This window comes from Galleria mellonella, unplaced genomic scaffold, assembly GCF_026898425.1.
Source record: "Galleria mellonella isolate WM207_F2 unplaced genomic scaffold, CSIRO_AGI_GalMel_v1 utg312, whole genome shotgun sequence".
NCBI lineage: Eukaryota > Metazoa > Arthropoda > Insecta > Lepidoptera > Pyralidae > Galleria > Galleria mellonella.
Genome location: NW_026442074.1, coordinates 5,961,670 through 5,984,284, shown reverse-complemented (window position 1 = coordinate 5,984,284; position 22,615 = coordinate 5,961,670). Strand labels below are relative to the sequence as shown.

The window sequence follows — 22,615 nt, the reverse complement described above, 5'->3', positions numbered from 1 at the left end:
CCTTCAATTATATTAAAAATTAAATAATTATTTACAGGGCCACTCCAGATGTGTGTATTCAGAGATGTTAACTATATCGTTGTTATATGAACTAAACTTTTCTAAGAGTAACAGTTGACGAAATAAATTGAAAATTCTAAAATAACACATATAATACTATTATTTACTTATTATATTACAATTTTATTTTTGTGTTATCTTTTATTTATCAAGGCGTGTAGAAAAGTTTGAAATTATAAACTTTTTATAATAAAGCTAAATCAAGCTTCCGATTTGCCCTTGTACGCCACTTAAATGGCAGTCGGGTGCCTACTAACTTATAATTAAGCGAAACTTTTTGGAAGAGAATTTAATGCTCCAGTTATTCTTTGGAATTTTAGGTGCGTTTTGGATTCCTGAGAATTTGTTATCTACTTTGTATCAAATGCGCAGTTGAAAGTTAAATTATAATTTATTAACTTTTTCGTTGGATTTATAGAGGACAAATATGTAAGTACAAATTATTTTTTGCTCTTTGAAGTCGTTATGAATTATGGACAATTACATTTTTTTTGGATCAGTCATTAACTGTCCACTGCTGAACATAGCCTCCTCCATAATGGGGGTTTGCCAGTAGTTTCCACTCTTGGTAGGCAAGTTGGCAACCGCAGTTGGGCTTTTGGTGGTGTTTTAAGAGGGACGCTGCTGCTCATTCCTCGACCATAAGCTCCCTTAGTCGCCTTTTACGACACCCACGGTAAAGGAAGTGGTGGTCTATTCTATGCCGGGACCTACACGGCTAACAGAAATATAGACACGAACACGAGCGAAGTTAATTCATGTAAGCTTAGATTTTACTATGAAATTATCAATTTTTAATATTGGCTAGTGTGAAGAATTCGTTTTACTTTATATACTTTATTCCAAATTTAAATTTTATATTTTTTATTTTCCCGCCATTCGATTAGTTAATATTGGTGTTTTTGTGACCATAAAAAACTAATTTGCTCATTTTTAGTGAACTAGTGGGTAAGTAGGTGTCCTAACGATTTAAAAAGAAAACTATCTGTCCATTCTGAGTTCATAATAGCATTTGATTTTTAATGGTAACCTAAAAAAATGTTACATTCTTCCATTTTCATACGTCCTATTATTCGTATTCATATTAATAACCTATCTACAAATATTTCTACACGGTAAATTTTAGAATTTTTTGTTATACCTATCTGACGACATATGACACATTTTGTTATAATCACATAAGCTTACTATTTCATCATAATACATATTTTGAATATAAGCTCAATATTATTATAAAGGACGAGTGTAACGTTAAAGGCAAATTGCTGCCTCTCATGAGCGATTAAGTTATAAATAGGACCCTAATTTTACTGACCTCTGCGTCTTAATCTTAAAAGCTTATATGCTAGATCCCGTGGCTTCACCCACATGAATCGGATTATAAAAATATACAATATGCTAAGTTAGGATATAACCTGCCCGTGTTCCAAATTGTATTAGCCGATTATTTCGCGATATTGTATTATATGTAATACAATAATCGCGAATTTATTAAAAAAGTTCATATGGAATGTTCGTTTGTAGTTTTTTCTTCGTAGAACTTTTATGATACTTATTTATACATATATATAATGCTATTTTGAAATTTTGTGTCGTACTTATAAAAAAAAATACTTTACATAGTAATTAGTAAACAAGGAATTTATCGCATCATTCAACAGAAACAGAGTTAATAAATTTCTAGTATTTCTAAATATACCTATTCGTATACACTGACATTATTCTTACTCACTTAATTATAGGAAAATAATAATAAAAAAAAAAATCGATTAGCAATTTATAAAATTTGGATATCTATATAATATCCTGAAACTTTTCTCCTGATATCAAAGGTCAAACATGAAAACAATTTTTGACTTTTATTATAAAATTGTTCACGAAACCAAAAGTTTATATTATAAAGGATTTGTTCTTTATAATACTTTGTACTTTCAGTTGTTTGTTAAAGAAACTGGGTATTTTTGTAAATAGGTAGATACTCACTACTTTTAGATTTGGAATTGTTTTCTATTCGCTAAAGACAGAATCTTTTATGGTTTTAGTAGATAGATCCTTTACTACAGTTTTTTTTAATGCATGATTAATGGAATGGTAACCCCGCCTGCACTAACGGTATACGCTGGCGGAGCACCATGATGATAGGTGAATAATAAATAAAGCAGGTCAGTCAGCCCATCGTGATGAATACACCTAGAACTCAGCACGATGGTTTTCAGGGGGAACCGCGTGGACGTCGACCTGACAGGGTATTTTGCTAGCAATGGGACTGGTAGCCCGCATTACTAACGATCCCTTCCCCCCTTTACTACAGTTTGTCCGTGTGATCGCGGTAAAAAGGTATCCTATGTCCATCCTATATAGTATGTGTGTACTAAATTTCAGTCATAGTGATAGGTCATTAACGTAAAGCGCTAAGATGTAAGATATAAATAAACAGATTTATGTTCATATTTATAATATTAGAAAGCATGCAGACGAGCGGCATTTAGTACGCAAATATGCGTTCCTTTATACGAGTACTTTGAATTTCTCTCGTCTAGCCAGAACTATATGGATACAGTCAGATTTTTATGTTCGAGAATTCTTGGTGTAGGTACATTTTAGTCTGCTTATAACAAAATCCCTAAAATGTCGTGTTACAAAACATACATCCTGTGTAAATACACTGTTTACAAAAAGAGTTTCTGTTGGCTGCCTAGGCCTTTACATGCAGTTCTATTAGGGGTCATTCGATATTTACGTAAAAGTCTTAAGAGGGGTTAAACCTCTCTACGTGACCTTATCTCAAAAAGAGTCGAGTAAAAGCTATTTTTATGTAACATTTTACAAATCGAAATGAACGTTTTCCAATGTATAGTAAGGGAATTTTATGAATAATGATGGAATGGTAATCCCGGCCTACGCTATCGGTATACACTGGCAGGTCACCAGTGACTGATTATAGATGAAGATAAAATAAGGTCAATCAACCAATCATGTTGAAGTTCACTAGGAATTAACCACGATGGTTTCCAGCGAGACCATGCAGAGGTCGTCCTCGCCCCTCCTTGGTGGCTGAATAATGGAAAGAAGCTGGTTGTTAAAAATTGCCAAAATCGTCCTTTTGTGAATAATGAATGCTTTCCTATGACGAACAAAGGATTCCTTATGTCGTCCTTTCCGTCAAAATGACAGAAGATTAATGCCCGAAGATTTATTTCAAAATATACGCCGAGAATTGTGAATTGTGTGCACAGGGCTTTAGGTATACTTTGCTATATGATCTAAATAGGTAGCTACGATAGAAACTCAAAGGTATTTTAATCAAAAATGTTACATTCGGCGTGAATTTCCAGATAAATTAGATTCAACCGGAGTACCGGGATTACAGGAAGCTTGCTTGCTAACAGATCCTTTGTCAAGGTCGCTATCGAAAATTTGAGAATACTTCAAAGATTTTGTACTTTCGTATTGATATAAGAAGGTTAAGGGAGATGAGTTTTCAGTAAGTAAATAAGCAAACGGCATTCTTGGGTTAGATTATTGGATAAGCGATTTATTTGTTATTTACAATATTTTAATATTGCTATTGGTATTTATATGCTTAGAAAGAATGCGAAATTTATTATTTTTATTTTTTAAACGAGTTTATTGTATATTTTCTAGATATATATTTTAGTTGTTATTTTTTTTTCAAACAACGAATATTGTAGAATTATAAAACTATTTATTTATTTATTATATATATTTATTAAGAGTTAATTAATTGCACCAGAAACATAAAAATAAACGATGATATATAAACAATTCAAGTGAAATACAGTAACATTAAGTACAGATTTAAATATATACTTAAAGGTACAAAAACGCTCTTGTCGCTAGAGTAAACTTCTTACAGACAACAGGTTAAAGGAGAACATATAGCAAAACTGTAACACTTTTATCTTAGATTATTTTTAATTTTTCATCAAGAGTAAACTATATTTCACTCTTAAAGGTCATAAATAAGATAAGCTGTCATAAGCATATCACGGGATTACAGGGATGAGATTTTAATTTAAATTCTTAATATCTTTAAATATCAAGATCATAATTAAGGTAAGCTATTATAAGCATATTGCAGAATTACAGAAAATATTTTTTAAAGAATCTTTAAATTTTAACTGCGTAGGTACCTCTCTGTGTTTTTACCATGAAGTAACGATGTTTGCATGATTGGGCTTTGGTTTGAGGGGTAGGACTTAGCAATCAGATTACAAGTGGCATAACACCTTAGTCTTAAGAAATAGCAATGTATGAAGAGTGCCATGGAGTGTATGAACACCATCAATTGATAGATAATGTTAATAAAGACCTACCTAAAGATCACTAGATCGCCATTAATATGCTCAGTGAAATGTTTGAATGTTGAAATGTAATTATCTATTATATTGAAATGTAACTTTCTACTTAATTAATAGGCATAATATAAAATATCTAAACGCAAATTTTTCATTAGGAATTATAATTTTTTATTATGATAATAATTTGATTTCCTCTTATAAATTGCTTTTATGTAGTCTTAGTCTATTACAACGTTGAATTTGTGAAGGTTGTTAGAATATTGAAATTCTGTTTAATCTTTTAAATGTTAAGGTACTTTAGTAAATTAAATCAGCACCTTCGTCATTATGCATCGTTTGCTGCTTGAGGGTGATTGGGAAATTCGAAGTTAATCGTATAAATAGAGTATTGATTTTTTAGGGTTTAATGGTACAGTTACATCCGCTTGTATAACGGTATCTTTTAATACTTACTGAGTAACTCGGCGTAATGTTTAATCTTATATAACTAATTAAGATTAAAAAAAGAATTGTAATCTAATCTAGATAACTTTTAAGTAATAATAAATTAGTAATATTGTACCTATTCAATATAATAATATTATTTGACTATTTGTATTATTATATTTAAAAAAATGTAGTGACTTATAGTTAGATAGGTAGTCACCTGATCTTACAGGTTTATGGTCTGTATTCCAATATATATATAAGAGACAATGAAATATACATACATACATATTTGTCACGCCTGTCTCCCATTAGGGTAGCAGAAACAATGGAATGCCAAATGCTTCGATTCAAACAAACCTCTTTCGATTCTTCCACATTCATCAAACTTTTCATACACGCTCGACGTTTACGAGTACTTTTAATTTGGCCCTTCTTCAGCACGTCGCCTATTTGATCGACATACGTCCGTCTAGGGCGGCCTCTCACCGACATCTCCATTTATTCTTGCTTGATAAATTTCCATCATAATCCTTCTTTCATCCATTTTCTTCAAAAGATCAAACCAACGCAACATTCCTTTTCGATTTTTGTCATTATATCGTCTTTTAGTCCATACTTCTCTCTAAACACATTGTTTCTTACACTATCTTTTAATGTAATACCACACATACTTCTCAGAGCTTTCATTTCTACACCATTTATCTTACTTTTATGCTCCTTCTGCCATATTCACGATTCCTTTCCATACACGAGTGTTGGTGTCAGTACTCCCTGGCGAGCTTTGCTCGTTACATTTTTGCTTGCCATAATTGAGAGCAGTGCACCGTTAACACTGTTTCCCGTTTTCGCTCTCCTTTCAATATCTCTCTCACACTTTCCATCCCTCGTAGACAATGAACCCAAATATAAACACTCACTCACTTGGTCCACTGTTTCATCTTCTATCATTATCTGGCATACCGTTAAACTTTAATTTCTCTAAATAACCATTATCTTGGTCTTCTTCGCATATATTTTTATTCCTTTTATTGCATACGCTTCATTCATTACAGTCACTATTTGTTGTAATTCATACACCGACGATACAAGCAGTACAATGAAATATATATAACTTATTTTTAGATAAATATATTAAAAGTGCGCACACAACAATTTGCGAAACGTATTACTTTGCCATTTCCCTTCCAAATCACACTTTTACGTGTCCCGAATACATTTAATGGGGTATAAATATACAGTGACTCGTTTCAATTCTCTCCGTACAATAAAAAGTGTACCGTCAACATGTGTTTAGGGGATAGGTTTAACTAGCAGACCATAAAAATTGGAATGGTAGTATAAAATTCACACCAAAGCTCGCTTTGATAGGTACTTGTTAATGTAAGCTGAAAATTTTTAGAAACATCAGTATATAGATTAAATAAAGTGAGCGTCGTTTAAGACTGTAATTGCATTACTACTCTGATCAACATTTCGGTTTGGTACCAATGTCATTGCCAAACGTTTCGTTTATGGAAAGTTGACATTAATACTATTAGTAATCTACACATCTGTGTTTAATAATTATCTATATTAAATTATATTTACCAACTTATGTAGGTAAATCATAAAATTTATCAAAATTCGATTTTTACAGCATATGTATTACTAACTCCAAGCTTTTCTGTATATTACTTACTAATAAGTTTAACAGACGTCTTTCTTCTTTATTAATTTATGTATTTCTTTGTTAATTTATTTTTCCTTTCAAATGTTTAATCTAATTTATAGGTAGGTAATTATTGTTATTAAATCTATTCTATGCTATTACGAATATTCAAGATTCCAAATCAGTCCACTCGATCTCAAGTAATGCGTTTGAGTAGCAAGGGACAGCTTTTAAAATTTATTTATATATGTGTATATAAAGGTTTCTGCTTAAAAAAAAAAAGTCTAAATTAATTTCGTCGCGTGCAGTACTTGCCTATTTTTTTCAATTCCATCTTCGGACTGTACTGTTTTTGCATTTTAGTTATAAATTGTATTTTACTTGCAGATTTGGTCATTAAATCAGCTTTTATACTAAAAATACAGTATAATATGTTTTTACCTTTGGCTATTAATTTTATAAATTAGAAAGCGAATTTCTTTATTACTTCTGGATTCTTAACGATTCAATCGATTGTTAGAAATTTGGGATGCATAGTAGTATTTGGCATGGAGCAGAACATGGGCTATTTTATCAAGGCCAATCAAAATTTCCTAGAACCGAGTAGCAGGTATAAACTAGCCGTATAATATAATAAATATATATAATCGTATATATAATACAAAAAACTACATTGTCAGCGAATAACATAGGCTATATATTATTTTACAAAATTCTATCTACTCCAGCGAAGCCGGGCTGGATTGCTAGCGTAAGTATAAAGTAAGCTTTTCCTTGTATGGATAATACAACGTTTTTTCTACAAAATAAATATCGCAATACACGAGGTTACAATTACAGTCACATATAATATTAATTAAAATTAAAATTTATGACGTAACTCATAAATCCTTATCTTTATGGCCCCGTTATGATTACGAGAACGTAAACCGTCTGCTCGCAAATTACTACAATAGATTTATTTGACAGTCTATCTACTTCTTACGGAAAACGTTATTTCATGTTCTTAAACGAAATTCTTAAGTACTTTATTTTAAAGATGTTTAAATGCTATAATATAAATATTGGGGCAAAATTATGACATACAGATATGCATATTCGCTTAGATAATAATCACGGTCTCATAATTGTTCTTGCAGTATAACGTACGCGTTATTCTTTTAGATATCAATTCAATATTTGGATACCATATGTATATTTTGGTGCTGAAGGGCGGCAAATTATAAGAGATGTAGGTGGTACAGTATATTTTATAATGTTCTACGCACCGTTTTCCATTTTATATTACGTAGGCCGTCAGCTTGTTTTAGTTTCTTGTTCGAAGAAGTTATCAGCAAATCTTCATCTAAACGATTGTTCTTCACGACATTGTTTTAGTTTACGACAAAATTGTATAATATAAGAAGTCAACTAAAATATATTTAGGTAGGTATATACAGTTTAATATCTGAACCATAAAGCCTCTTTTTCAGTAGCAAACTACGGACTTTAGTCTCTCAGTATCATGTTTATGACCCGTTTATGGTGAGACGGAACTAAGCTTGATATAATTGAATTTATTTTTAATTTGAGATTTTCTGTTACTTTATCGTTGCAGAGGGACAATAACAATCTCAGTTTAAGAATGATTAGAAAATATACTTCTCTGAGGGACATTTATATTAGTATTAGTCGTAAGATTAACGTTACAACTGTGTTAGTCTTTACATTTAAAGCTACATTGGAAATTATTTATATTAAAAACTTAGCTATATAGTGAAATTGCTTTTTACAGAACTAATTATAAAATTATGTACCTATGTAGTATATAGACAAATAGAAAACATGCACTGAATATGAAACAGAAACCAATGAAAAGAATAAAAATTACAGATACATAATAAAAAAAAATACTAAAAGGTTATCTCAGTATTAAGTCTGTAACAGTAAGCACGTAACCTACTGTTAATACCGCTGATATTTTAATAGATTCCAAGATGATGTACCCATTATTTAATTATTATTATTTCTTCATTTCAGATATCTATGGATCCGTATAGCTCTATTCGAGCGGCAACTAGCAAAGATAATCGAGCATTTGGTGAACAATGCTACGCGGTACTATGAACGAGACGCGCTGGTCGCTGATCCTGACTATGGAAGTATCCTCAGCTCCTTACTTGTCGGGCCTTGTGCGTTGGAGTATTCAAAAGCTAAGGCGCCTTCTTGCTTCTGGACGGATCCACCAGCAGACGAATTGGTTAGTTTTTTTTTTACTTTACGTTAACAATAAATTTATATCTCATAGTTAAGCGGAGATCTCTCCTTATACGGAGAGAACTTACTACTGTTCTTGTCATGCTCCGTGGTATTAAGTTTTATTATTATCTTTATGCACATAGACGGAGACATTTGACTTCTGTATATGATTTGTCTTATTCTATATCTATTTATATATTTAGACAGAGGAAACCGAGTCTCAAAGATCATTATTTTTAAATATAGGTATATTTTGCTTTATCCGCTTTCATAACCCGGCTCATGCATGAACGCTAGTTCCGGAGACTCCTTAATCAAATAGAATACGGTCTGTCTGATCATTATAATTTACGTTTGTCCTTGTATCTATATAGATATATACATATATAAGAGTCCGGCTATGAATATATCTACTTTAACATTGTATAATACGTCTCGTCAACCTTATGTTTCACATTATTTCCACATTCCCGAACCAGTTATAATAAATCTATATCTTATTATGTCTGTATCTCCGCTGGTATCTTTTACTATCATATTATATGTGCATCTGTTTCGTGGTCCTTTTTCCAATATTCTCTCGTATTTTATGAATGTGAATTATTTTGCGTTAACGGAAAATCACATTAAGCATGAAAAAAGGATGCTTTTTAATAATCACTGAAATCTGAGTTTTATACTACTTTATGTCTGCGGTATATCTCAATACGTAAAAATTTCATTTTTTTTTGTGCCCCTTAGAATGATAAACAAGCTGACGGTTCAACTGATGGAAAGTCATAACCGTTGCCTATAGACATGAACAGTACCGTGAACATAACAGAGTATACTGTTCGCCCATGATATCCCCATGCGTTGCCATTCCTGAGGACAAAGGTGTTATGCCCTTGTAGATGCTAAAACACATTTACATTAATCTTAGATATTATTGAAATACTCCGAATTTATAGAATTTTGTAAATGTATTCTTTGTTCTAACTTGAGAGAGAGTAACCGATAAGAAACATTGTTTTGTATATAACTGACACCGTATAGGTGTCAGTTATATACAAAACAATGTTTCCAGATGAATTAGTTTTGATATTTGACGATTGAATAAAATATCTACAGGTACAGAGACATCGTATGTCGGCCGGGACAACTACTCCGCCTTCTGTACGAAGACCGATCCTCAATTTCAGGAGGAGTTTAAATGCTTCGTCTGATGACAGTGTCTCTACGAACACAGGTACATTACATTGTGTATACAATAATATGTACTATTACTACTATTACTTTTTTATTGCCATTAAAAACTAAATAAATAATGTAAATAAGTGATTAATTTAAGTAAATTTAAATAAGTGTATTTTTATGACTAAACATAATTGATACAGTTTAATTTTTATATACAATTGGCAAACAAGCTGACGGCTCACCTGATGGAAAGTAGTAACTGTATCTATAGGCATAACAGAATATACTATGTCGCCTATGTTACCCTTCATTCGTTGCCATTCTAAAGGACTAAAGTGTTATGTCTCTGTACTTTGTAATTTCACATGCCATAACTGAAACACAGCCATGCAAATATAACTGCTTCGCGGCAGAAAAATGGATGGGACAGAGGTACCTGAGCAGATGACTGCTGTACTGTTTCCCTTTGGTTTAAAAATAAAATAAAAATAAAACTAAGTTGATAAGTTTAGATATATTTCTATAAGTGAATTGTATTTTATGGGTGGAATTAAGATAATAAATTATATAAATATTTGATAATACAATTTGTAACATCTCTTTCATTCCAAATAATTCCTGATACTGTATTCGCTTTCCGATATATTTTGTAATTTGATCTATCAGTTTGTTTATACATTATAGAAAAAGAAAATATAATTGGAACATTAAAAATTCTATTTACTTTTTAAAGTAATTTATCGAATCTCTTTTATTTATTTCATTTAAAGGTACAGGAAAAACGGGTGGATCAACTGCTAAAGACTATGTTGAAAGTTTACATCAGAATTCAACAGCTACGCTGCTGTATGGGAAGAACAACGTACGAGTACAACCGGTAAGAAGTTGATACTAAAATGTAACCTGGATTTACCTAAATTTTTTGGGTGCGTGCATACTACTACTGTCCCTATATCTCGCTCATTCTTATCTCGTACATTTGGGCTGTCGAATAAGCTCCCTTCTTCAGTTTTCTCCTTACAATATAATATGAGGCTTTTAAAAAACATACCTACAAAATTTACAAGGCTGGCAATGCACAAGCAACTCCTCTCGTTTTGCAGGTGTTCATGGAGCTTTCCATTAGGTATTACGTCTGCTCGTTTACCTCCCTAACAATAATTTATTATTTTATTTATTAAGCATTAAATATTAACTTAATATTAAAATTTTAACTTAAACTTGTGAAATAGCAAACAGAATCAATCGATTTTAATTAAGAAGAATTAGAAGTACTCATTGGACTACCTAATTTGGAAGCTAGTCAGATAAATAGACATATACAGAACATGGTTTCAAATTTTCTTTTTATTCATTAATAGTTCTTCTCGAGTTCTACGTGGCGTTGGAGCTTAAGTAATAAAATCATAAAAGACAAAATGTTTTTGAAATTAAATTAATTTACATTAAATATTATTGTATAAAATATATTTTACGATTTTTTAGAAGGACACAGAAGAACCGATGCCTGGCTACCTGAGCTTGCACCAGACGGCTGCTGGTCTAGTGATCAAGTGGACACCTAATCAGCTTATGAATGGATATGCTGAAAGTGAAGGAATTGACAAAAGGTACCTATACTTAAACGATTTATTTTAACTAGTTTTTAGAATCAGCTATGTGTGACGTACGTAAGGTCTTTATTTATATTTTTCTTTATTTATATTGTATCCATGTTTTAGATTACATGCTTCAATGTATGATTCTGCTTAGTACTTGCATTATTATTAGTACTTATATTATTATATTATTTTGTTAAATGTGTATATTTTAATGCTAGCTACTTCCCACATCCAAGTATTGATCCTTAAAACTAAGACTTACCTCTGCATATACACTGCCTCTGTATTTCTTGTCTCGATGTGCCGTACTGTTGATGAATACTGATTCTTATTTCTATATGTTTTCACCTAATTTTAGTAGAAAAAAATATTTTCACTGCACAGTATTATTATTATGAATTATTTAGATACATGTGCCCTGTGTTTTAATTATTTGTTGCAGTATCTTATTAGTGGCATATTGTAAGTTATTGCAAGGTTTAGTTTCTTTAATCATTGCACTGTACCAATTTTAGTACATACATTTTTTTTTTCACGAAATTAATTCCTGTTATATTTTATGCACAATTTTTTTTTATTACCAATGTCGTGTGCTTCTTTAAATAATTTGCCTTATAATAGCAACGCTATTTCGTCCTTTGTGTAGCAGTAGTGCTGATTTTGTGATATGTGTAGCTACCGCTGTCACCTAGTGCATGCGTCTGCGTGTCAAAACACGTGTATTCTGTGCAGCCTAGCTCCCGTTTGCACCGTGTACAGGAGAGTTTGTTCTGGGCCGCTTTGTATCGACTGGTAAGTACAAAGTATATCTTATACGATAATATATATAAATGTTCCAATTTTTAAAAATACCAGACTGAGTATCGTAATATGATCCTAATTTAGACAGCCGAGGGCAAGTCCAGTTTTTATCAAATACTTATCTACTTAAGTGCAGTCCATAATTACATTGAAAAACACACACCAGGATAAAATTTATAATACTGTGAAGGCACTCTATCTACTATGGGCATAGCTTTAACATAACTAAAGCAAAAATGAATATACTTTAAGTTTGGATAAGTTCGGGAAGAATAAGCTTAATTCTTGTTAATTACTTGTCTAAGGTAGTAAAATACATGCTAATATAATGTATGTTGTGTGTACAGTGTGTACTGGGCGATGTCACTGCAAGTGTGCGTGTGGGAGGTGGTGTACGTACATGTCCATCGTTCACAAGCAAGCGACGCACTCATACTTGTTGGCCAAGATGGCGTGCAACGACCACCAATACAGTTTCCAAAAGGTATGGATGAATTTGAATAAATTTACTTTTATTTGTACGTAACTTCAATTTAAAAACATTCTGATTCAATGTATCAGATTCGGGTGGATTTTTGCTATCAATACGTGACCCCGTTATTGAATTAGGGAATTACGATTACAATGCACATGAAATAAAATTAATCAATCTACACCTTATCGCCATTCATATAAAATTCATTTCATAGTCTATGAGATATCGTACATTACCAAATACTCGTATATGGCATAATCAATGTATATAATTTAATGTATTTTTAATTAAATTTAATCTATAATATTATCGAAACATTCATCATCATCATCATATCAGCCGTCAACTGTCCACTGCTGACCATAAGGGGATTTTACCAGTGGTTGCCACGCTTGATAGGCCGATTGGCAAACGCAATTAGGATTTTATGACGTTTTAAGAAGAACGCTGCGGCCCATTCCTCGACCATTGCTCCCTTAGTTACCTCTTACGATACCCATGGGAAAGGAAGGAGTGGGCAATTCTATGGCTCGAACTACACGACGAATTGAAACATTAATTTATAGTTGTTGTAAATGAAGAAATAATCGAAACAAATGGCATGAGCGTATCAGTGGTATCTTTAGCATCATAGTGTATTCCGTGATATCCATGGTGTCATTTAAATCTATAGGCGACGTAAACGTTGCCACAATAATCAGTAACTACTCGTACATTTCTATAGGGAGAATGTCGGTTTTCTTGCCATCATAAGTATCATAATAAAGAAATACACTTCAAACTCAACCCGAATTATTTGCCCTCCTTCTTGTCATTTCAAGGCACCACTACCCTTTTCTATCTTTAAGCTATTGCTTTCGTGGCCATTCCATTTGAATTTTTCGATTGTAATTTGCTTCTTTCTTACAGGTGGTCATTTATTATCGTTCTTGAGTAATCTAGAAACTGGTTTACTACCTCATGGTCAACTGGATCCTCCGCTTTGGTCACAAAGAGGAACTGGCAAGGTAAATTACAATATACATCAACGTACTAAATGCTTTGGGATCAATTGGAGAGTAAATTTATGTAGCTGTGATCATATGTGGTAATACTGGTTTCGGAAAGAAGTTTCAAAGAATTGTCGAAAATGACCTAGGATTTTTGGGTAAATATAATTACTACCAGAAATAGCTACATTAGTTTTGATTAAAGAAAATTATTTAAGTTGGTCAGCATAAGCAATATGGGAAAGAAGGCACATTACTTTTTTTTTCCAGAATTGGTATTTATCACCTGAGCACTTACCATGGCCGTAGAGTAAATTTTATTTATTTATTCACTTACAGTTTCCCAAAATGTGTAGTGAGCCATAGAGTCATGTTACAAACTAAAAAAAAAAATTAAACAATATTTAAAAAATCAAAGACGGTATGGGAACAAAGGTACGTCTCTTTTTTCTCCAGGTCCAATGATATTTTTCATCTTACCGTAGATGTCAAAGTAAATATTATAATGTCTCTAATAGTGTTCATTTCTAAAGGGCATAATTACTAGTTTCCATCCAGGTGTGTCAGCTTTTTTACATATTCAACAAGAGACAATAAAAGCATTCAACAGTCAAGTAAAATGTATTTGATATTTATGTTAGGTTTTCGGTCGTGGTAAAATTCGAAGGCGTCCGATGCCGAGTCTCTGTGAGAGTGGAGAGACAGAGGAAGCTGAATGGGAGGAGGCAGCCGGAGATTATGTGTTCCGTATAGTGAACAACGCTATTACCGATAGAGAAGGTATGAAAATATCATTTAAGAATTTATCATTACATTATGTTATATCTTCTTTAAGATTTTTTCCCCATTCCCTAATCTTAGCTATACATAAATATGGGAGTTTGTAAAAATATTTGGATGTTTGTTACTCAATCACTTTTAAATAGCAGGTCGAATGTTTGATGCATAGATGTACCATACATTGGATACAGCTGTCTAATAATTTAAAATATAACAAGTGGAAATTTGATTTGGCTTCACTGGGTGTAGCTATCATGTAAAAGCGTAGCTAATAAGTAATGCCTACTGGATTTATTTTTGCTTGTGAGATAACAATTATCAAAATCGATTGGAGAATTTTGGAGATTAACATGAATGAACACCGTTACACAGGATTTTTATATATTAAAATAGAAATAAACAATGATTTTTGAAATTTTAATGACATTTATGGTTTTATATATCTACCACTAGCCATGCGACGTTCTCTCCTGGAGCGCGCAGTGCATTCACCGCCGCGTACTCCGCGCCGGCCGCTCGCCTCCACTTCCACCACGTCATCCGACTCGTCCACAATGTCCGTGGACTGCCCGCCGTCGGCCGGCTTTAATGGACACCCTCCGCAGATACTACCGCCCTCTGTACAGTATACTGAAGAGGTACCTGTAAGTTATAATAATAACAACTGTAATTATATAATCAAAATAATTTTCAATTATAAAAAGATGGATGTTATCAATTCGACAGTATTTTTTGTGTATATATTACGCTCGTCTCCATTTCCATCACATTATCTGACTCGTCTATAATGTTCTTGAACTGTCCGCTGTCGGCCGGCTTCAATGGTCACCCTTCATCGATGCTACTGCCCTCTGTGTAGTACATTAAAGAAGTACCTCTAAGTTATTGTACTCACAATTATTATTCCAGAATCAGAGGCATCTGCAAGCCTAGAATAGAATTATTTTCACCAAAAGGGAGACGTTCTAAATTCAATTGTATTTTTGTATGACAGTAACAGTACCTAATATTTATAAAAATATTTGAGAGTTTTGTATTGGATTTTCAGCCAGCGTCGATTGAGTTGGTTTGTAGCACGATGCGTCGTCAGATAATTTCGCGAGCGTTTTATGGCTGGCTTGCGTACTGCCGACATTTGTCAACGGTTCGAACGCATCTAAGTGGTCTAGTACATCCTAATATTGTTCCTAGAGGTTAGTTATTGTATTTTATATATAACTCAATCTTCTCTCTTAAGTATATTAAATATAAGAAATTAAAGTTTTAATTTTAATATTATCCTCGGTATCTAATATATATATTATAATCATCGGGTGATCAAAATTAATAACTCTTTGATATCATATAACCATTAATTTAAATTATCTGATAAGAATAGAATCCACAGAGCAATTATATCAAATTGTAAACAATTAAATTCTGTCAACTTTTCTTAATATCTTCACATTTTTTGTCGTCAAAATTGCAGAAGGCACGGAGTCGGGATTAACAGAAGAACTATGGCGGACAATGATGGATAACAAAGGCGTTATAAGCGACAAAGAGGAAGTGTATCGACAAGTATACTACCACGGAGTACAACATGAGATAAGGCGTGAAGTATGGCCTTATTTGCTGGGATATTACGAGTAAATATTATTTATTTATTCTTAGTACAGGTATGTGTACAAGGCAGAGATAATGCTGAAAGCATTCTCTCCTAGTTAACCTTAGGGAAGCGCTTGAATACTCGAATGTGGTACTAATATAAATTACTAGTGTATATATACATGGTTTGAAACACAATAATAATTATTCAAGTGGTGATTTTATATTAAAAGTTGACTAAGTATTTTAACTGGAATGTATTTAATAAAACTGTTCTCTGTAGATTCGGTTCAACAGCAGAAGAAAGGGCGGAACAGGACGCAGCGTGTCGTCGCCAATACGAGACCACAATGTCAGAGTGGCTGTGCGTGGAAGCGATAGTGAGACAGCGGGATCGTGAAGCCACGGCCGCATCTATAGCACGACTCTCTGAAGCATCAGGGAGACCGAAACCTGTTGAGAATACAGAACCTTGTGAGGTAAGTCTATTCTTAAAATATCTTACATCCTAAAAAATGTTTATTAAAAATATATATTAGTAAAAATAGGATAAATTCTATTGCTTAATTTGTGTATTGTTTGGTATTTGTGATAATTACGGCAACTTCCGTGACGCAGTGTTGGGTACGTTGCTTTGCAGAAAAGTGATCCCGGGTTTTATTCTCAATGGGTTTAATTTAGGAAACGAACTGTTCTGCAGGCCCGCGTGTTCTAGATTGCACCTTCAGAAGTTCGTTGTTTAATTCCCAGTAACATAGGGAAGCTAGAGCTTGAGAATCATGTGATTAGTGGGATTGTGTGGTACTTTTGTTAAGTTTATATTTTTATGTTTTTATAGGTGTTTGAAGATGATTACAGTGTTATATCAGATAATCCTCCAGTCGTTTCGCCGGAACCCAGCGAAAATGAGCAGAAGCGACTGGATACGAAACCAGTTCTATCTCGAGCGCCGAGCATAGATGAGGTCGATAATATAGAGCTAGATTCTGAAGAAAAGGAGAAAGAAATTAAAGTTAACGGAGAGACTGAGACCGGTGATAATATAGATGTAGATATAGACAGTCTTAAAGACTTAGACGACGACGAAGAAGTGCATATTAAGAGTGTTGTAGAAAATCCAGATTTAAGAAGAGAAAGTATAGCGGAGATTAAAAGAATAGCTGAAGATATAGTTCAGAAAGGTGACGGTAGAGGATTGCTGTGTAGTGTTGACAGTGCGAATGTTAATATAAATGGGAGTGATTTGAGATCATCGTTAGATGAAAACCAACCGAGTTCACAGCAACACACTAGTGTAATTATAACTAATCCGTCTGTGGATTTAGCTCCTTCTGGGTCTCCAGCCTCTGGAGGAAATACTGGTAAGACTTAAGTTGAATTAATTAAATAAGAAACAAATAATTTTAAAGAATACAATATTGATATATTTTGTGAAAGTATAAAACAAGATTTTTTTAACACGAATGGCAAACATGCTGTCTTCCTCCATGGATGGAGCGTGTTTGCCATTAGAGAATATGATGATGACATGTGGTGTTTATAATATCTTTTATGTGTTGCTATTCTTGAAGACTAGTACCTCTATATCTTGTTTTGGAAAGGGAAGGATAAGCTCTTCAAACCAAAATACAGCCATGTAAGCACACCTGCACCTCGGTGGTAATATGAATGGGATAAAGGAAATCTTGCAGGCGACATTCGTGCAAAGTCTTGTATCTTTAGAAATTATACTACATTTATTTGGCGATGGTATACACAGTAATCAATTTCCTTCTTTTACTTTTCTGTTATTTATTTTTTATTTTATTGTTATGTTTTTAATCAAAAAGAAGAAAATTGAATTCTGCACTCATTGCCTTTTGGTCTTCGAGTTATTTATTTTTTATTATATGTAGTAATAATTCTCAATTGTATTAAAATTTATATTTTGTTGTTTACCATAGCCAATGTGAGTCCAGCCCGAAGTCCGTTGGGTGTTGTGCGGGAAGAGTCGCACTCTGCAGGTGCATCGTTTGATATGCTGGAACCGACCAACGATCAACGCCCTGAAACTCGTTCCAATTGTGTATCACCCGCTAGCTCTAATGGTGGTGTTTACTCGGTAATTATTCGTTCATTGTTAATACTAGCTTTTATCTGCGACTCTGTCCAAATATTCGAGATATGTTCATTAACTGGATAAAAAGTAGTCTATTTTCTCCATCCCATATAATGAGTATAACCAAATTTCATAACGATTGGTTCCGTTGTTAAAGCACCAAGAGGTAACAAATAAACAAGCTCATTTTCACATTTATGATGTTAGTTTCATTTGCATTACTAATGTAAACAAAATAGGTTAAAGTTCCAACCCAACCATCTGGATGTGTGGCAATTCTCCACCGTGCGTTTTTCAAGACACTTTCTTCCGCGCACAACCAATCTTTGGAATCAATTTCCAGCAATAGTATTTTCGAACCAATACGACATCATAACCTTCAAGAAAAGAACATATTCTTTTTTAAACGGCTGACAGCACACATACAATGCCTCTAGTGTTGCGGGTGATCATGTACGGCGGAAATCACTAACCATCAGGTGAGCCAGCCGCTCGTTTGTCCCCTGTTTTTATAATAAAAAGGTTTTTTTTTTAATTGATGATAATAGAATGGTAACCCCACCCGCGCTATCAGTATACACCAGGGTACCAGTGAAGGATGATAGGTGAGGATGAAGTAGGTCAGTTAGCCCATCGTGACGAATTCAGCAAGAATTGTTCATGATGGTTTCCAGAGGGAACCACGTGGAGGTCGAATTAATGAGGCATATTGCTAGCAATGGGGCTGTCAAACTCCATTGCTAACTATCCCTTTCCCCCCCTTAACTAATAAAAAGGTTTGGATGTTAATATATTTCTGTATAAATTTATTTCCAGAATGAACTGGTGGAGAGCTTTGCTTTAAATCTACATCGTATAGAAAAGGATGTGCAACGGTGCGATAGGAACTATCCGTTTTTCACTGACGAAAACCTTGATAAACTGAGGAACATAATGTGCACGTAAGTTTTAAACCATATATAGACTGATTTAAACTTTTGTTTTACTAAATTCTGTGCGGACTGCGATTAATGTGTCCTGCAGAATTGAAGCATATTTTATGGACTGCGTTCAGTTTCCATCTTCGTATTTTGTTTTGTACATAATATATAAAAAAATATAAAAAAGGTTCGCCAGTACCAGTATCAGCGACAAATATTATTATTATTAAGTTCCTTTTTAAAAAAGGAAATTATTCTATAAAATTTTAGAAAAAAATCTGTGCAGACTTTTTATGTTTATGTATACGTATGTTATATATACGAACGCTGTTTTTTTAATATTACTATAACTAACAAGCATACGGCTAGTCTGGTGGTATGCAAACACAAAATGAGTCGTAAAATTAATGCGTAACATTTTAATCCTAACCTTTCCTAAACCTTTACAGATTCGTATGGGAGCACTTAGACACAGGCTACATGCAAGGCATGTGTGATCTAGCAGCGCCATTGTTAGTAATGATGCGTGAGGAAGCCGTCGCGCATGCGCTGTTTGCTAGATTGATGGAGCGTGCCAAGGATAATTTCCCTTCAGGGCAAGCTATGGATGCTCATTTCGCTGATATGAGGTAAGAAATGAAATAGCTTCAGGTACAAAATACACTCATTCATCAAACCCACTTTTTAAACCAATATCATGCAACTATTGGTTTTCGCCATCACAAGCATCAGTAGGGCAGAGATATTCAAATAAACGAATACACTCGAAAGATTTTGTATACATATATACTCAAAGTCACCCTTTGCCAAACGTCTGTACAAGCTTTCACTATTTTATAACCGACTTCAAAAAAGGTGCCGATTCTATGTTCTACTGTATATTTTATTTAGCAAAATATAGACTCTACTGGTCTCTACGACATTACTATACGCCTGATTGTGATTATAAAATTATTCTAGTAATCCAAACATTTGATAGGAATTATTATTTGTATGAATTAATATTGTTTAAATGACATATTTGATGACTTGTCCCTTCAGATCCCTTATACAAATCTTGGACTGCGAGTTGTACGAGCTGATGCACGCACATGGGGACTACACCCATTTTTATTTCTGCTACCGCTGGTTCCTCCTCGACTTCAAACGGGAGTTGTTATATCAAGATGTAAGTTTTATAATCGTAAATTATTACGTTATCTTTAGTAAATTATTTAAAAAAAAATTAACATGTGGCTTGTGTTTACATTTCTCTAATCAATATTAATTAATAAAAAGTAATAATTAGTACAAAGTAAACTACCTGAACTACCTGCATATACTAACTCCCAGAAACTCATTTGTGGTCGTCACTTGAGAACATTTAATTTTGATCAGTTGCCGATTCTTCTAGGCTATATATTAATTAGTTAGGAACATTGTCAATGTTATCCATCAAGACACAACCACATAGGTACCTATTATAGGTATTTATTTATTTATTGTATTATTTTTGAGGGAAGCTTACAGTTGTTATAACTGAATAATTAACTATGCATGACAACAATAAGCTGATTACAAGCTATCACTTATAATTAACAAAAATTGAATTACTTATACTCTATTAAAAAATGAGTAAACACAGACTAAACGTTGTTAAAATCAATTAATGAGTAATTTGCGATGGTTTTTCTTATAAAACTGCTGCTACTATTAAATACATCTATTTTGTTATCCCTACTGCATACTTCATATATATGGTCATATAAGTATACAGTCATAGTTATTAAATGAAATAAATGTAATTATGTGTTCAGGTATTCTCAGCGTGGGAGTTGATTTGGGCGGCGCGATATGTAGCATCTGAACACATGGTGCTGTTCATTGCTCTCGCTCTTCTCGAGACCTATCGTGACGTCATACTAGCTAACTCTATGGACTTTACCGATATCATAAAATTTTTCAATGGTGAGTCATTTTATTGTAGTCATGACATGTTTGAATATTCTTCTACCTATTACTACCTATTTTGCTATTTTTCTAATGAAGCTGACACTGTGTTACAGTTTTGGACTTATTCTTGTATTCTTTATACAAGAATAATTATCACAAATTATGTATTTTTTATATATGAAACTTGAATGGTATCCCTCATATGATAGGCTAGAATTAAGTCAGGGCAGTTAGCTCATTACGACGAATTCGTCAGGTTAATCCACGACGATTTCCAGAGGGAAACTTCACAAGATGTATTGATAGCAATGAGCCTGCTAAGCTCCATTGCCAACAGTGCCTCTTCATGTAATACGTGTTGTTTGCTATTGTAAGTTGCATAAAAAACTGTAACCCATTGCGCCCGATTGGTTGGCAGTGATGTTTAACTTAAAAGGAAATTATTAGTGTAAATACATTATATTACATTAATTATTTATTACGTTGTTATAGTTATAGTATAGATTTACTATATATTTCGTTTTATTTTTTTTATGGCCAGATGAAATCGTAATCACACGAGATATAAATACTTCTCATGTAGAATTTTCTATTTGTAATATATGAAAAATCTTCTGCCTTTGAATAAATTATACAAAAGACTCATAATATATACTTGCTAGTGAAACATAGTTGCATATCATGTGTTCCATAAAGCAAATAAATATTTCATTTCATTTCATTTCATATACTAAGTTCCCACTGCAAGCTCCACATAATATGCTAAAAGACTGTTTGACTGGATAAATATTATTAACACATCTTACAGATGTGTTAATAATATTTATCGTATGCGTATAATTCCCACTAATATTAATTCTAAATGTAACAGTTTATTACCTCTTTATAGCTAGTTCAGCTATTAATCATTATGAAATTTGGTATACACGTATGTATACGAATGGAGAAGGACATAGGCTACTTTTTTATCGTAGCCTGTGAAAATATCACGCTCACGCAGACGGAAGTTGCTGGTAAAAACTAGTTTTATTAATATTTTTATCTACTACTTCGTACGTGCGAATTTCAAGAGTAGAATTCCAATCAAATAAACTATTTCTAGATAGCATATCAAAATAAAATACACCAATTTTTAAATTAGACCTTCAGAAATACAAGGGATAGGAGGGAGGGAGACTTTGTACAAAAGTCGATTGCTTGGGTACCTCTGTCCTATTCGTGTTTCAACCCTGAAGCAGCTGTGTTTGCATGGCTGTCTTTCGGTTTGAAGGGTGGGATATGGCGTGAATTTCCAGAATACAGAGGAATAACACCTGAGTCCTTAGGAATGGCAACGCATGGGGGGTATCATGGGCGAAACAGTATACTCTGTTATGTCCATGGTACTGCTCATGTCTATAGGCAACGGTTACCTTTCCATCAGGCTATTCTAAGTTGTATAAAAAAAAATAGCGAAAACCACATTCAATTAGGTACAGTAGAAAACTAAAGTGTGATGCTGAAATAAACATATACACAGACAGATAACATTTAAATTTCTAAAAAATACTGTTTTCGCT

At 33.1% G+C, this 22,615-nt stretch overlaps 1 protein-coding gene across 4 annotated transcripts in view; it reads left to right on the top strand.

Annotated features, from left to right (window-relative positions):
- Window positions 1-22,615, top strand: part of LOC113515204 (small G protein signaling modulator 2-like) — a 67,576-nt gene that overhangs the window by 37,830 nt on the left and 7,131 nt on the right. Inside the window, exons 5-22 of one of the 4 annotated variants that reach the window (XM_052896062.1) lie at window positions 8,479-8,698; window positions 9,808-9,925; window positions 10,644-10,750; window positions 11,359-11,483; window positions 12,207-12,266; window positions 12,623-12,759; window positions 13,660-13,757; window positions 14,381-14,519; window positions 14,973-15,163; window positions 15,568-15,712; window positions 15,988-16,147; window positions 16,390-16,585; window positions 16,945-17,467; window positions 18,050-18,207; window positions 19,021-19,145; window positions 19,574-19,753; window positions 20,166-20,292; window positions 20,921-21,071. In XM_052896062.1, the coding sequence (XP_052752022.1) occupies window positions 8,479-8,698; window positions 9,808-9,925; window positions 10,644-10,750; window positions 11,359-11,483; window positions 12,207-12,266; window positions 12,623-12,759; window positions 13,660-13,757; window positions 14,381-14,519; window positions 14,973-15,163; window positions 15,568-15,712; window positions 15,988-16,147; window positions 16,390-16,585; window positions 16,945-17,467; window positions 18,050-18,207; window positions 19,021-19,145; window positions 19,574-19,753; window positions 20,166-20,292; window positions 20,921-21,071 (2,960 nt within the window). Of the gene's footprint in view, window positions 1-8,478; window positions 8,699-9,807; window positions 9,926-10,643; window positions 10,751-11,358; window positions 11,484-12,149; window positions 12,267-12,622; window positions 12,760-13,659; window positions 13,758-14,380; window positions 14,520-14,972; window positions 15,164-15,567; window positions 15,713-15,987; window positions 16,148-16,389; window positions 16,586-16,944; window positions 17,468-18,049; window positions 18,208-19,020; window positions 19,146-19,573; window positions 19,754-20,165; window positions 20,293-20,920; window positions 21,072-22,615 lie in introns of all 4 variants that reach the window. The other 3 variants (XM_052896060.1, XM_052896061.1, XM_052896063.1) reach the window with 3 other exon arrangements.